This window comes from Nannospalax galili, unplaced genomic scaffold, assembly GCF_000622305.1.
Source record: "Nannospalax galili isolate Female #2095 unplaced genomic scaffold, S.galili_v1.0 scaffold83, whole genome shotgun sequence".
Lineage (NCBI taxonomy): Eukaryota > Metazoa > Chordata > Mammalia > Rodentia > Spalacidae > Nannospalax > Nannospalax galili.
In genome coordinates, this window is record NW_008352659.1 from 1,305,528 (window position 1) to 1,322,578 (window position 17,051).

Here is a 17,051-nt window from a genome sequence, read left to right on the forward strand (position 1 = left end):
AGAGAGCTGTTGTCCTTTCTTTCCAGTTAAACAGGCAGCATGTACGTGCTAGGATGGGTAGTGGTTCCTTTGAGAGGATCTATCAAGACTACCATGACCCCAAATGGGTTTCAGTAGCCATGCTGTGATCCCTGCAGTCCCATCCTCTAAGACTTAACTAATTGGACCATGATGAGCATCTGAGACAAGCAGACTCATTTCTGCAGGAGTTTCAAGTTGGTAGCAGGTGCATGGCTTCTTACCTCTGAGCATCTTTCCCTAGGCACGCTTCCTACCTTTAGACAGTTGACACTCAAGAGTCAGGAGAAAGTAGGCAGTGCGCCAAAGAGGCAGGGATAGGTGGAGAGCCATAGGAGCCAGGAAGACTGTCGGAGAGCCAGGGAGGTGGCCTGATGCTCCCTGCCCTCCCCTAGTGCTTCTCGAGCACACTGGAGCCGCCTGTAGAGAAATAGGTTTTCCTTGGACTTAAACTAAATTAGTTGCTTCCTCTTTCTTGCTATAAAAAGAACCTTTCTAAGTTCCCTCTGCGGGTGTGCCCAGGTGTATGGCCTCTGTTCTGAAGAATTCTTTGCCTGTTATTGTGCAACCAACTTGTATTTCAGAAGGAGCCAGGAACTTGGGGACATTTTTTTCTTTCAGTAACAAGAGAAAGATCTCAGCTGAGAGTCTGGGTCGCACACTGTCTGAGAGTATGGGACTTTTGCCCCATAAGACATGCTGGGAAGAGGGGGTGTGGTGCCAGAGGACTATTGAGAAAGGGAAGTTCCCCCTGGCCCTGGGACAGAAGGAGAGTGCTTTCCTGCCTGAAGAGGAGGTATTTGTGTCCTTTTTATGGGCCTGTAGTTTACCCAGGTGTTCTTTCCATTTCTTGAATATAGGTGTCTTTAAAATAAATTTTGGAATAGTGTGCCAAAATCAACCAAATACACAGAATCTTTAACTTTGGGGGATCAGAAGGTCATTGTTCATGACCCAGCACAACCCTATTACTGTCCTTGCACGAGCCCTCTCCTTTCTCTGTACCACGCTTTCCACCTTTAGAAGCAGAGGAGGACTAACTAGGTTACCTTTGAGGCAGAGGGGACAGAATGCCTCAGAATCCCAGAACTGCCAAGCAACAGAAGTGGGGTGAGTTTAAACATGGTCAGACTTCTGATCCTACTGCCCTGAGATTCCTGATGAGTTTAGAATTGTGGGGCAAGTCTTCCTCCCTTTGGCCAAGACACAGCCCCTAGAACAGGGTTGCCGAGTGGTGTTGGGTCCTGCCTGAATGAGGAGTTGTGCTGGGTACAGCTGTGCAGCCTGGTGGGGAGGGGAGACATTCCCAGCCAGATCCACCCTGCTGGGCTTGCAGCGTCCAAGGTTTGGGTCTTGAAGATAGAGGCAGCCAGAGATCCCCAGCCTACAGTGGCTAGAGAAGTATGGGGCTCAAGAAGTTCTGAACATAAATAAACAAATGGGAGCTATGGCCTGTAAATAGAGTATGGAGCCAGGAGTCAGGATGAGGCCACCCTGGGGTGAGCAAAAACAGAGCTAGGGCCTGTACATCCGTTAAGTGTTCAGCAACAGAACAACAGGGATTCAAGAAAGAGCCTGACAAGGAGCAGCCAGAGGGCTAAGAGAAAGTGCAGGCAAGAGTGGTATCTTAAAAGCCAATAGGAGAAAGAGTTTGAAGAGGAGGATAATACGGCTGATAATTCGAGAAGCAGAGAGGCTGAAAAGAAGACTTGGACTTCATGACAGGGACAGACTTCTATCCCCTACAAGTGAGAAAGCAGGCTGCCCTCTTTCTCCCCCATGAAGTTTTCAGTGTAAGAGGGCAGCCTTGTATTATACTCAGAGAGAGACATACTACAGAAGCCCTGGTTTTGGCTGCATTATACAGAGAAACCAGGCTGAACAGGCGGTCATCTTTTATTAAGATGCTGGCTGCACGTGCTGAGTCTTATACCTTACTGGCCGAGTCCTATCCCGCCTCCTGCCTCCTAGTGGCTCAGAACTCACAGATCACAAGGCGTTGTTCTCCACAAGCCTTGTCATTCCATTGCCCATTGGTGAAGATCTCCACACAGTTCTCTGCCCCACCGTTGTTATTGGGCTCCCCCGGAGCCCAGTTGGAATAGGCCAGGGGCTCCCCTGTGGGGTAGGTGAACTTGCCCTCCGTGTTCACGTCTGTCATGCTCAGGAAGGCAGCTTTGTTGTGGATCGTTACCAGCTGCTGCAAGGCGATGTTCTCAGCAGCAGAGCGTGGGGTGGCCAGCTGCCCTCCAGCCTGCTTGCACACTTCCTGGGCACCCTCAAAAGGCTTTTCAGAGTCCACTGTCTTGAAGATCTTGTCCCCAACACTTTTGCCATGAGGGAAAAGCCCAGCTGAAAGAGGAGGAAAGGCAGGTAGAAGTTGTGGCAGCCCCCAGCCAGGGTTCAAGGGCCCTGGTATATCTGTGCTGGAGCTGGAGTTCCTCCAGATCTTTCCACGTAGGGTATCAAGGAACCAGAGAGGCTGGGAGGCAGACTGTCTCTCCAGAAGAGCTCAGCACCACAGTGCACTCTGTGAGGGAATGCCACATGTCCCCATTCACAGATAAGAGTGCCTGAGCTTAGAGAAGTTAAATACAAGACCCCAAGTCATTCAACCATCAAACACATAGTTTGGGGGAAACTCAGTCTGACACCAAAGAAAGGACATGGGCTAGGCTAGGAAGATGATTCATGGGTAAAGTGCTTGTTTTGCAAGTATGAGGTCCCGAGTTTGGATCCATAGCCCCAAACTGAACAGGTCTGTAACCTCAGCACTGGGGGTGGAGACATGTGGATCTCAGAGTGGATGGGTCTCAGAGGCTAGTCAGTCTAGCCAAAACAGTAAGCTTCAGGTTTAGTGAGAGACCCTGTCTCAGAAATGAACACATACATACATACATACATACATACATACATACATAAGGTGGCAGGCTGGCAAGATAGCTTGGCAGTCAAGGTATTTGCTGCTTGCTACACAAGTCTGATGACCTGAGTTTGATCCCCAGAATCCACATAAAGGTGGAAGGCGAGAACCAATTCCTCCAAGTTGTCCTCTGACCTCCACATGCATACACACAATCACACACATCATGCATAGGCATACATAAAAATAATAAAATAATAATTAAAAAATAAGGTGGAGAGCAGTAGAAGACATTTGACATTAATCTTTGGGTGCACAGATATTCACATACCAAAAAAACTCCTAATGTTCTTTCTGTTTTAGCCGTGATATATATTAGAACTGGCTTATCAATTACTGCGTAGAACCGAACAACTTTTCCCCGGGGAAAAGTTATTTTTGATAGTATAGAAAACACAGTGTAGTGAGCCTACAGTCACCTGTGTGTTGCAGCACTGGCTGTCAGCCAGGGTCTGTACTATGCAATGGGATTAGGGAGCAGGAGAGGTGAGAGTGGGCATCTGAGACTTGGGTCAAGTCTCAAGTTGGCCTCAGCCATCCAGCTCTGGAAGTGCTGGAGAGAGGATGACTGCATCTGAGAGGTGCTTGTGTTCAGAGGAGTCGAGGATGGGGTAAGTGGTAGAGAGGCCCCAGATAGGAATCAAATCAGCTATTAGGACCCACCTTAACAATGACTGTCTGGGAGGGCAGGACAGTCACTTCCCCTTCTACTGCCTCGTCTCTGAAGTGACAGATCACATCACAGAAGCGTCACATCCTTACCATCAGGGAAAAACTGCTACACATCTTTCATTCAGCGCACCCCATCCCTGTGGCTTCTGTGCCCATTCATGGAAATCACAAAGGATACTGGACCCTCAGGGTTCTGGAGAGGGCTGTGTCCTTGAACTTAGGCCTGTGAGGCTGGTTGGAGTCCAGACTACACCTTGACTGGGTTTCCTCTGAGTATCTTTTAAAAGGGCTTAAAGAAGATTCTTCCTGTTCAGGATGGCACGTAGGGAGTCACTAGATTTATGTTCCTGCGTGGGCTTCTGTGTGCTACATGAGCATGCCCATATATCCATCCAAAAGCTCACAGGGGTACTTAAAGTTCATCTGGAAATGTGAACTCAAGTATGCTGATGAATGTGAAATGAGCGGTATATGAGTACATACATGTGGCAGATGCATATGTATGTATTCTTTACATTTGCACCAGTATGCCTATGAATGACTGGATGCATATGCAAACATGCCTGTGGAGGATGGAAGATGTACAGATGCTTAAACTCTTCTATCTGAATTTAGGTACTTAGGAGCCAATCTCTGCCTTATCCAAACAAGCCCAATCTATGATGCAATCATTCACTAAACTATTTCTGGCACAGTGAGATTTCCCTGAAGGATCTGGAGTCAAAACTGATATCATAAAGGTAAGAGATAAGCAGGAGAACTGGAGATTCAAAAAGATACAGAGTACACATGTGAGCGCTCCTGGAGGCCTCTGACAGCCCAGGACCCCACAATTAGTGAAGAATTTTTGCTCCAAACACATCAGGTGCTATGGACAGAGTCCAGTCCTGGCTAGATCCCAAAGGGAGTATTTCTATTGCTTGACCCAAGAGCAGGTCAAGGAGAGATACTTAGTGGTCTCTATTAAAGTCAGCCCTCTACCTGCCTTGTCCCCAGAGTCCCACCCCCAGCCTTCAGAATGGCACCTGGATTCTGTGCTGCCTGGGGCTGTATAGCCACATCTCTGGACAGTCCCAAACACCCCACAGAAGTAAGGAACACAGACTGTGATGAGTCTCTTGCCTGTCACAGGTACCAGCACAGGAAAGCAGGAGTGAAAACTTATGGGATTGCACTGAGCCAAGACACAGGTCCTTCTGAGGTGGAAGATTCATGGGAGCCTGGTAGCTTTGGTCATACTTCTGCCATCCTGGTAACCCAGTGACACGGGCCATATCCTTCTACACCCTTTGGGTCTACTTCCATCTCTTAAAGCATCAATTAAGCCCTAGCCTTACCTGCCTCCCTGCTCAAACCCCAAGTCCAGCCCTAGCCCCAGTCCCTGCTCATTCCCCTCCTAAATCCAGGACTAAGAACTGTCAAATATGCAATTGTAGCTCAACCCCAAACCAAGGCCTGGAAGCAGTTTAGGGCCCAAGTTGGGTATGGATCCAGGAACTCACCTTTTTTGTAGCGCGAGAAGGCAGCCTCAAGGTGCTGTAGCTGTCCCTTTAAGGCCTCCACCTGCTGCCTCAGAGCAGTGCTGTCTGCATAGGAGGGAAAGGAGCAAAATGGCCATGGGAAGACTGTCCTGCAAGCCTGGGAAGAGCTCAGGCCTGGACCTCAGGGGGAAGGGATGGGTAGAGGAGGGGAGCTGGGCTGACTCCCTGCAAGTACACATCTGTCGACACGGCAGGCTGCTGTATACAGGCATTCCTTTCTTTTCTTCCTTTTATCTTTCTTCCTATGTATGTGGGGGTGCATATGTATATGCATATTCACACACATGTGCACTTGTGTGTAAAGGCCTGAGACTGACGCTGAGCATCTTCCTCCATCACCCTTCACCTTATGTATTGAGGCAGGGTCTTTCGCTAGAACTCAGAGTTTGCCCATTCAACTAGCCCAGCTACTCGGCTTGTTCTGAGATCCTGTCTCTGCCTCTGGCGTGCTGGGATTACAGGTTGGCTTTCATGCCCACCCAACATTTACATGGTTACTGGGGATCTGAACTCTAGATTTCATTGTTGTGTAGCAAGCAATTTACCCACTGAGCCATCTCCCCAGTCCATTTATATTTATTTATTTATTTATTTATTTATTTATTTATTTATTTATTTATTTATTATTGTTTCTGAAACAGAGTCTCATTATGAAACTCAGGGTGGCATCAAGCTCAGTGATCTTCCTGCCTCGGCCTCTCTGGTGCTGGAATTCCAGGTGTAAACCACCCTGTGCAGAATTTTTATTTTACTTTATTTTTATTTATGTGTAGTGCCAGTTGTCTGTCTATGCACCATATGAGTGCAGAGTCCATGGAGGTTGAGAAGAAGGCACTGGATCCCCGGAAACTGGAGTTCTGATGGCTATGAGCCACACAATATGGGTGATGGGAACAGAACCCAGGTCCACTTCAAGACAGCAAGTGCTCTTAACCACTGAGCCATCTTTTTCCAGCTCCCTGTGCAGGGATTTCTTTAGGTCCCTAAGCAAGGACCTGAGCCCCACTGACATCAAACCTGATGACATTCTGACTCAAGATTCTGGGACCATAATGGTGTCCCCATTCTTGGGTGACAGTTGGAATGAATACACATTCCTCATATAATTCCCACCCACTAGGTTATCAGATGTGCAAAGCTATTCTATGAACCAGGAAGGTGGTAGCTTTTTTCCCCATGGTCAGATGAAGAAACCGCCCAGGTTTTCTTTCCCACATGTCCTAGAGAGACAATTAAGCTAGAGCCTAGCAGCTGACCCACATTCCATTCACTCTATCAACGGGGGTGGTCATCCCTAGCTGAAGAATGGTATATCCTAGTGGGGGTTCCCAGGACTTGAAGCCGCTACCTTACCTGGAAGCCCACTTTCGCCTTTGGCTCCTCTGTCTCCAGGAGCACCTCTGTCTCCCTTGAGTCCTGGGGGCCCCCTGGATCCTGAAGCTCCCTGTGGACCCACAGCTCCTGCAGGCCCTGGAATCCAAGAGGAACTGGTTGAGCTCTGCTCCCAATTTCCAGCATTTTTACCTTGTACATAGTCTTTCCTTATTGCCCAACCATACACCCTTTCCACATACAGACTCTTCCAGAAACCCAGTCATGAGCCAGCTCTGAACATGACTGTCCTCATCACCTGACAAATAACTTCCTCTATGTACAACTGTCCCTGTCACCAAAACTAATCTTCCCTGTATAGAGAAGGACTTAGGCTTAGGACTGGCTCCCCCTACATATGAGCAGTCCCTAGAGCCCCCAAATGCACTCTCCTTAGAAACAGACTGCCTCCACAGCCCAGCACCACCAGCTCTGACCCTTTGGGTGGACTGAGGCAGCTCTCAGTGGCCACAATAGAACTGGATCCAGCCCCATATCTATCCTTCACTCACCTGATGCTCCAGCTATCCCAGGGGCACCTCGCTCACCAGGGGTGCCTCTCTCTCCCTTAGGGCCTGCAGGGCCTTTTGCCCCTGCAGAGCCCTGCATACCCGGAGCACCTACTTCTCCTGAGAAAGAAACAAACAAGAAAAAATTCTCCTAAGATTACGTTCATTATGCATCTCAGCAAGTAGACAGAGAGCTGGAGAGACTGTTCCTTGATGCCTGGGGTTCCACCAGGAAGGAAATACTGTAGGTGCAGGGACACATGAGAGGGGTGTGCGTTCCCAGGCCTTCACAGTGTCAGTGTTCTAGGCTCCTCCTGGCAGTCCGAACATACCTCAGGGCATACCAAGGGATTCCACTGTCCTTCCTTCTCCTTCTCGTCCACCTACCTTTTGGCCCAGCCTCTCCTTTGGGGCCTGGTTTGCCTTGGGGTCCTATGTTCCCCTGCTTTCCTGTGGGACCTTCTTTTCCAGCTGGACCAGGCACACCTGGAAGTCCTGGAGGTCCTAGGGAAAAGGACCAGTCCAGTCAGTGATACTAGACCCCTTTGGCAATGGGAATACGAAAGATACAAGAAAGAGCAGAAGTCCCAAAGGCAGCAGCATCTTCCTACAGCAGTGCAGCCTGCAACAGCCCAGTGCCTCCTGTAAAACCTTCTTCTTCCTGCTTCCTGGGACAGGTGCTGTGCCTGCCACAGGCACAGCCTCACAGCAAAAGCACCATCTGGGGGCACCATCCAAAACCTGTGACCCATTGCTCACCTCCTGGGCCAGCGTCTCCTTTTGGTCCGGGTTCTCCACCAGAGCCATTGTCCCCTTTGGACCCAACAGGGCCAGGTGGACCAGGCATCCCTGAGAGCCCTACAGCTCCTGGAAAACCTGTAGCAGTGAAAGAAAAAGATACAAAGTTGGTCCTAGACTGGGAAGAGCCAATACCCACAGGGTAAAGGCCCTGGCATTCCTACAGGGAACTACAGAGCATGAGCATCCTGAAGTCACATACCCTGGTCCAGTGGTGACCCAGTAAATGGATGTTAGCCGTCCTACACTGGGGAAACAGGCTTCCTAGACCTGGAGGTGGAGTCAAGCCAAGAGCTTCAAGACCCTTATGTAGTTAGTGCTCCTTCCCCACCCCAAGGCCACTGTGTTAGCAGAAGGCAATCTGTCCACATTTATCAGTGACCATGGGACAAGTGTGTAGATAACCATGTGTATGTGCATGTGAGTGAGTGTGGGTGTGGGTGCCTCAGGAGAACCAACTATTTTTTTTTATCAAAAACAGTACCACATAGATACTTACTTGTCCATTAAGTTATCTTACCCACTTGCTCATTTATTTTTATTCATGAAGAACACAAATAAAAACTTGACAAATAAGATTTTATCAAACTAAAGATCTTTTGCAGAGGCAACAAAATAATCAACAAATGAAGAGACAACCTACAGAATGGGAGAAAATATGTGAGGAATTCAAAGATCAAAAACAAAAAACAAAAGGACAAGTGACCAGAACAGCCTCATTAAAAGAAGAAATGCAAATGTCAACAAATATATGAAGAAATGTTCAATATCATTAGTCATCGGAAAAATGCAAATCAAAGCTACAGTGAGATTCCATTTTATCCCTTCAGTTAGAAAGGCTATTATAAAATAAAACAAATACACACAGAAATAAATGCCGGTGAGGATGTGGAGGAAAAAGAGCCTTACTATAGGAATGTGCATTAGTGCAGTTGCCATGGAAACAGCACTGAGGTTTCTAAAAAAAAAAAAAAAAAAAAAAAGACTGGAAATGTAACTACTGCAGCTGAAGAGATGGCTCAGGTTAAGAGTGCTCTTCAAGAAGACTTGAGTTCAAATCCCAGCACTTACATGGCAGCTGACAACTGTCTACAGTTCCAGTTCCAGGGAATCTGACCCCCTCTTCTAACCTCCACAAACATTGCACAACACAGGTGCACTTACATACATGCAGACAAAACACTCATCCACATAAAATAAAATAAATAAAAAAGAACGGTAACTACCATACATTCTTACTAGGCCACTTCTGGGAGTACAGCCGAAGGAACAGAAAGAGATCCCAAACACCATATTTGTTAAAGTACCATTCACAATAGCTAAGCTATGCCATCAGCCTAGGTGCCTATCAGTGGATGAACAGATAAAGAAAAGGTGGTGTGTGTCCACAGTGAAGTATTACTTAGGCATAAAGAGAATAAAATCCTGTCATTTGTAGGAAAATTGGCAGAACTGGAGAACATCATATTAAGTGAAAGCCGGATCAGAAAGACAAATAGTTAATGTTCTTTTCACAGGTGGAAGCTTTTTAAAAAGCCAATCTGAACATAGAATAATGATTAGTTAGAATAGTTGGGAAGGTTGTGTGGGGCAGAGTCGATAAAAGGAGGATGGATTTGCCTAGTGTACACTGTAAGCATGTGTGGTCTGTAAGAGTTCATAACAAACTATGTGACAAGGGTAACAGGTAAGGAAGGTGATGTATGAGACGTTTCTCTCCTCACAGAGCCCCTGCCCAGCACACCACATCCTCACAGCTGTCTTCCTGAAGTAGAAAACAAGATCAGGAGGGAATGAAGAAAAAATTCTCTGTAGATCATTTTAGAAAGAAGAGAGACAAAAATCTCAAGTTTGAAAGTTGCTCATGTGACAGCAGAAACCAGTTTTTGGGTTCTTTTTTTTTTTTTTTTTTGAGGGTATGAAAAATACAGTTTTTGGTTTTTTTTTTTTTTTTTTTTGAAGGTATGAACAATTTTGGGAGAGGGTATCTGAATTTTCTGGAGGATCTGTGCTGGACTTCTGGACTTGTGGTTATAGTCCCTCCTAGGTATTAAATGTCAGCATAGAGGGCTAAGTGATGGCTCTACATCACCTATCCAACAGGACACCATGATGAGGTAGAGCCTCTCTTGGACCCCACCATGGCCAGGAAGATGGCTGAAGAACCCCTCTCTGGAAAGACAACCTGTGAGAAAAACTATGATGGAGGTAAAGAGCCAGAGACAAAGAGCAAATGGCAGGGCCCAGGGAAAGACGGAGGGAGGGTTAAGGACCAGCATGGAGCCAGCGTGGGTGGTGGGCAGTTGTGTGGACCTGTGGGGTGCTGTGAAACCTGTAGCATTACTCAGAGGGAAATCAGCACCTCAGCAAGGATTCTCACTGAATCTTTCTGAGCAGAAATGCTGGAGGTGCTAAGTAATAAGGGTCTTACCCTCCAAAGGCTGGTCTGGGCCTTCTATGCTCGCCACAGTTTACCTGGCACCTCACTACAATGACCCCAGCCCCACCCACCTCAGTTCAAGAGTCTCCTCTCAGGTCCCAACTGTCCTTTTCAATTCTTGGGACCACAGGCTTCAAAATCTGCCGAAGAGGGTGTCACAAGGTCAGATTTTGGTCACACACCAAGGTGCTTGAGTCAGGATGGTGAGGGAACTCCAAGCTCCCCAGGACATTCTCAGATCCATAATGGACCAGTGACTAAAGTAACTGGGTCAGAGGAGCCAAAGACAAGCCTTATTCCCTATCCCAATGTGTGCTGTCCTCTGCCCAAGGTCAACCCAAAGCAGAGATAAGGACAGTTCAAGGGCCACTGTGGGAACGCATCCCCCAATACCCAATCCACAGCTCCCTGTGGAGAAATGGGGACCTCTGAGAGAGAGAGCCTGTACTGAGTCCTAGTCCTCTTTTGATCATCCTGGCTGCTGTCCAAGCCCTAGCCCCTTCACACTGGTAGACATGTTATATCTTATAAGGAGCATATATCCACTCGCCCCTCACCCCATGCAGCCTAAGGATGCTACTTATTCTTTCTGTCTTAAGTGTCATTAGCTTCCTTCCAATTGAAATGAAAACTCCAGCAAGATACACAGTATTTGATTCCATCAAAGCCTCAGCCCCGGGGCAGCAGTCTCTTTGCTTGTACTGATGTGTTTTTGAGTTTCCCCTTCTTACCAATAAGACTCAACAGGGGCAATAGTTTCAGGGTAAATTCTTTGTTTATTAGTACCTCTAGTAACCTCAGGATAATTCACCAACTTGGTCCCAGGAAGATAGAACTTTATCCTCAAGACCCAATAAAAATAAAATGGTTCAATCATCTGTCAAATATTACTTGACAGGTATTATCCACATTTGGAAGAAGCAAACTGAGGTGGTATGACACTGAGAAGGTTGTCTTCTCATAGCCACAGAGCTGACAGTCAAGTTCAGATCTGTTTGATGCCGAAACCTATGTTATTTCAAATTCTGGAATGGTTATTTCCCCTCGCTTATGTGTCAAATGAGATTGGTATGTTCCTGTGGCTTTTGGAAGGAGTAAATGGATTCTTAAGTAAATACCCAAGCACAGGGCTATACAAAGAAACATGAGCTCCATCCCCTTGTAATTTTTTAAAGGTAAATCCTGTTGATTGGGTCTGTTTATGGGACTTTGGGGCCTCATTTTTCCCACTATTCATACAGTAGAGTTTAAATATGAAAAAATGAAGGGAGGGGAGGGAAGGATGTACAGGGAACCCAGGGGATAAAGGGAAAGAAGGAGCTCAAGAGAGGTAGGATCATAGGAGAAGGGTATTATTAAGGGAGAAAGGGGGGAAATGGGGGCACCTTAAGTGGGAAAACCATGATGGAGGGGTGAGACAATGCGAGAGATAAATAATGCCTAGCTAGTTTTAAAAACAAGAGGGAACCATTTTAGTCCAATAACCTACTGACAAATTATACATAGCAGATCAAGAAATATATGTCTAGGTAAGGCTTATCTGAGAACAATTGGTCTTTGCCCAAGATTTATCTACATGACACACAGTAATTAAAAGTACCAGACTAGTAGAACTAACATTCTTGGATGTTTAACAGACACACTTTGAGGCCTATGCTAATTTGTTCAGAGGGACATAAAGGACAGTTTTGCTCCTTTCCCTCCTAGGTCCACTAGTTCCAGGGGACTATGAGCATCTCTCAAAATGTCCTGTAATTGCGGTGGGTCACCTGTCCTCTTGATCAAGGAGGCCAAGGAGACCCCACGAGATGGACTTGAACCAGTGTTCAGTCTACAAAGAGGAGGGTCAACACAGAGGAATCATTTCCTCCATGCTTCCAAGTGAAGCCAGCCATGGTCAAGTAGGACATTTGACTCCCAAGCCCATGTGACCCCTAGGAACAGATCCTTAAATGACCTTAAGAGTAAAAATAAACTGGTTTATCTGGGCCAACTGTATGGCCTTAAACACCCAAAAGGAAAGTATAACCAAAGATTAAAGGGGCCGATATAATTTTTTAAGAGTCCATATGCAGAGCTAAAGGCTACATAACAAGCAATAATGCTAGCTAGGAGATACCTTCTTTTGAGTTGTTAGCCAGGGTGGCCCAAGGGACTCCCAGACAGTAACCCAGCATAAACTGGGAAAATGAACAGCAGACCCCAATCTTATCTAAAGGAATACTGACAACTGATTGCTGCTAGATGAGGAACTGCTGACCTTCCTAAAACAAAGACCTCTAGATAGGCTGACTAGATTCACCAGATGGACAAGTAGTGGGGAACAGCTGGGGTGTCGACAACACGGTGGACAGTAGCAGGGATAACAGAGTATAAGGGCTCTAGGCTATGGAAGGATGCCATCTGGGAAGTGGGTGTATAGTTGAATAAGATGGTTTGGGATGTTCTGTGTGGTGTATACACACAAAAAAATCAACAAATTAAAAAAATGAATTATATTTTAGGAGAAAGCATAAAAATTTACATCACGTTAATTAGTAGAGGTAATAAACATTACCATTGAAATCTACCTGATGACTTTATAGACATACACAGGTGGCAAGGATCTGAGTGAAACTGATTATGACTAGTAATAATCACATAATACAGATTAGAGATGCATGTGCCAACATCTCAGTGTTAGTAGCATGAGTAGCAATGAGTCTTTCCGTAAGAAACATATATTTTAAAATGAAATGGAGATCTTTTTTAAAGGTTAAAAACTCATTCAATTTTATGTCTTACAGGACCTATACTGAGTTCAATATTGTATAACTGTATTTATTCAACAGCGAACCTAAAAATCTTAGAGCCACTTTTGAAAGATATTCTTTGCTCTGTAAACTGTTATTGAGTATGTTAAAGCTGTAATGATATGCTTCTTCTAAAAAAATAATAAAAATATTTTTTAAAAAAGAAAAAAATGTTAACATCCTGCATGGGCACCATTTAATCAAAACGAACAACTGTTAAGTGCTAGAACAGTCATTTAACCCATTCTTCTTAGGGGTTAGGAGAATCTATGGATCCCAAGGGAAGTGCCAGACATGCTGAGTGATGGGAAGAAGCTCATTGTGGGCCAAGACATACATGTGCTTGGCAGGTGGGAAAGCATCATCTTCAGTGGAATGGACGTCATAGGAAACTCACCCCCTGGGAGAAAGAAGCCCATGCCCTAGTCTCTCACAGAGCATCCAAAGGTGTAAGGTTGGTTCTCATCCCAACACTCACCCCTCCCACCAGCAAGAGCCCCTGATCCCAGCTGTACCTCGATCACCCTTCTCGCCCCGGGGACCCTCTCTCCCATCCCGTCCATCACGACCAGGCAGGCCATTCTCCACAGGGCTACATATGACTAGGGTGCAGGCGTTGGCTACTGATCTCCGTGAGAGAGTCTTCATCTCTGCTCCCAGGATCCCCAGGGGCAGTGCGAACAGGGCTAACATGGAGAGGAGATGCAACATGACCTGCAGAGATGAGAAAGGGAAAAGAGGCAGTGTTGGTTCTACGATGTTTAGGTGGTGGCTCAACTCCTGGAGATCAGAGAAATCTCCACCCCACATCTTCCTCTCTGCTTGGAGTCCGGAGCTGCAAGACTACAAAAGCAGCTTAGGGAGGGGTACTAATGGTCTGGCTGTTGAGGGCATGAGTTACCTGATCAGCACTCTCACAAGGGTTGACAATAGTGTCCCTCTCTCCTCAGGTGCCCCATGAGAACAACGGCTAAGTGTAGTGTTCCTCACCGAGGGCCCTTCTCCTCCCTGGACTTCCTTCTCTTTATCTGTGGCTCTAGGGCAGCAGGCTCAGCTCAGATTAAGCAGATCTGCTTTCTTTCACTTGTTGCCTGGAATCCAAAGGCACTGCCAGCTCATAATGCTGGCCTGTAAATGAGCCTGGGCCCGAGTGCTTCAAGGTGCCTGTGCTAGCTCAGGCTGGAGTGTGGCATGCTTGCTAAGCCATTTGGCATTTCTGAACCAGGCACCAAGCCCATGAGGAAGATCCCAGAAGGAACATAGGTAAAGGGTTTCAGAGATGCTAAGCAGCTGGAGAGATCCAGAGGTCTAGAAGGCAATCTGAGAGAGCTTAGAGGAGAGAAGCCTTGGGGGAGAGAGACCACACAAGGTGGCCTTATTCAGCTAGAAGGCTGGTTTGGGGAGGAAACAAAAGAAATTATCTAGCAAAGCACCCAGTTTAGCATCTGAGAGAGACTTAGCAGCTGAGACCCTGCCTTAGGGTACAAAACGTGGGTCACTCCCTGCACAGGGCATCTATGGCAGCTTCCCAAGGGCTTAACTTCTCAACACTGCCACCATTTCCCAATAGTGCCACAAAGCTGACAGCCATGTCTTCCACCTGTGGGACACTGGGAAACGTTTATGATCCAAACTCCAGCAGCATCTTTCCTTTTGAAGAGGGAAACTACAAATCTGAGAGTAGAAAGAGCCAATGGGAGGTACAGTGGCTGGGAACAAGGCCATAGGGGGCTTGCAAAGATGAAGGGGTTCACCAGGCTCACTGGGGTGCATGCTTACTAGGGCTCCTGGCCAGAGATGTGCCTGTTTCTCCACCTGCTGGTGATTCTGGGCTGTGGGAGAGTCTCATTTTCTACTAATTTTTTTCCATTTTTAGTCACAACGTCCTCGGGTCTCTTGGGGTTCTCTAGAAACACGCTGGAGGGCCCATAGACCCAAAATAGCCACTCCATTAACCCTTGTTTTGGCAGAGAGTCTATCATGAGGACTGGTGCCCAGACGGTGGGCAGAGCAAAGGCAGTCTCAACTTAAGGGCCCTCTGCCTCATTCTGGGGAAGAGTCAAGACAGTAGGCATCCTGCTCCACCACCCATTCACCTAAACATGAAAGAGGCCTACAGAGAGCAGACTCACAGGCTTCCAGACCTGAGACAGGCAAGGCAGCCTAGCTGGGCAGTGGATGGAGTGTGCAGAGCCACAGCCCCAGCTCATGCAGCACTCAGGTCACACTGTACTTTCATAGTGACAGTTCATTGAGAAAAGTGGTTCTTCCCATCGGTTGACAAGTCAGAGACCTCATGCAGTGAGTAGATATTTCAGTAAAGACTTGAGGCTAAGAAAATAGATTTGTCCACACTTCTGGATTATTAGCACCAGTGTGGGTTTAAAACCCTGGCCTGAGAATACCTAGCCAGTTTTCCCTCCACTACCTTTCTTTCTGAAGAAATTAGGGACAGAGAAAGAGCCAAAACAAAAATTGGAATTGCATTTTTCCAGATGACTTTTCCATAGAGCACTGGAGGTCTGAGAGAGCATCACATCACATTGATCTACTCTATGCCAGATCAGAAAGCAGATCTCCCACCAAAGAGCCAAAGAAGGTGAGCTAGGGACAGAAGAGCATCTTGAATCCCCACTGTGCCCTCCACCTCTCACATCCACAACCCCTGAGACAGAACCTAGACCCAGAACATAAACCCTGCTTTCTTCAATGCAGGTAGGATAAACAGCCCAGATAGGCAGAGACTTTCACAGAACATGGGGAAATTAATTGAGAGGCAGAGGCAGAAACACTCACAGATTTCTTCCTCTAGGACCCAGGAGCTCCAGGGAAATGTGACTGTTTGGCAGGTACCCACTATTTATGCCTGCCCAGAAATTGGAGCCGCCCAGTGTTGGTCTTCTGAGTACTCCCTTCGAGAAGAAAAAGAAAACAATTTTCTTCCTGTTGACTCACTCCCTCTTAGCCTACCCGCACCTTGGAAACCTGCCACTGATACACCTGACACCTCTCACCATCTACACCTGTCACCTTATAGTTCACAGAGCACCCTGAGCCCATGGTTGCCTCTGTACCTTCTCTGCAGTCCTGAGAGTGAAGAGGCATCCCTGACGTCTGGGTGTCAGAGACATCCAGGAATCTGAGGTCCAGAGCCCAGTATGTTGCACAACGACCTACAATGATTGCAAAACCAGCTCACATCTGCGTATCTCAAAAGCCCGGACCTACTGTGCCCACTTCCTTTTTCATCTCAAAAGCACTGCCCAGATATTGGGAAAGAATGTGGAGCTGCCTGGCATATCCAGGAGGGGTGGAGCAGGTGGAGGAGCTGTAGAGGCAGCAACTCATGGGGGCGGTAGCTCGGGCACCTGTGCCTGGAAAGGGTCGTTCTTTTGTACCCTGTATGTACTAGGACACGAGGAGCTTAATTCGTCTTCCATGGCCTGGACTTCCCTTTGCAGGTGGCTGCCTGGCCCTTGTTCAGGAATGCTCTTTCCACCTTCCTAGGAGGTGCTAGACTTGTATGTTTCTCTAGTCACTAGTTAGAACCCCTGGGAGCTGATGATTCTCAGTGGTAACCACCCCTTTAGGCAGCTCCTAACTTCCAGTATATTGGATAGTTGTCCATCATACCACTAATTGCTATCATCTTTGCTTGTTTCTAGATTCCTGCAACTTGAGGTTTGTTTTTTGACGTGTGTGTGTGTGTGTGTGTGTGTGTGTGTGTGTGTTCATATGTGGAAGTGCAAGTATGCATGTGCTATGGTATATGTGTGAAGTCAGGGGACAACCTCAGCTGTCAGTCTTTGCCTTCCACCTTGTTTCTGGCAGAGTCTGTTGTTAGCCACTGTGTACACTGGGCTAGGCAACCTTTGAGCATCTGGGGACTTTCCTGTCTCTGCCTTCCATCTTGCTGCAGAAACACTGAGATTACAGACATGCATTACTACATCCAGCTTTACACGGGGTCTGGAGATCCAAGCTCCA

General features: G+C 47.0%; 1 protein-coding gene across 1 annotated transcript; it reads right to left on the reverse strand.

Moving 5' to 3' along the window:
* Positions 1-1,937: 1,937 nt before the first annotated feature.
* On the reverse strand, positions 1,938-15,911 carry Sftpd (surfactant protein D). The gene is made up of 8 exons (XM_008849829.3): positions 15,861-15,911; positions 13,580-13,778; positions 7,794-7,910; positions 7,422-7,538; positions 7,038-7,154; positions 6,508-6,624; positions 5,116-5,199; positions 1,938-2,370 (listed from the first exon to the last, which is right to left on the reverse strand). The coding sequence occupies exons 2-8, from the start codon at positions 13,773-13,775 to the stop codon at positions 1,994-1,996; spliced, it is 1,125 nt and encodes a 374-aa protein (XP_008848051.1). The 5' UTR covers positions 13,776-13,778; positions 15,861-15,911; the 3' UTR covers positions 1,938-1,993.
* Positions 15,912-17,051: the final 1,140 nt, after the last annotated feature.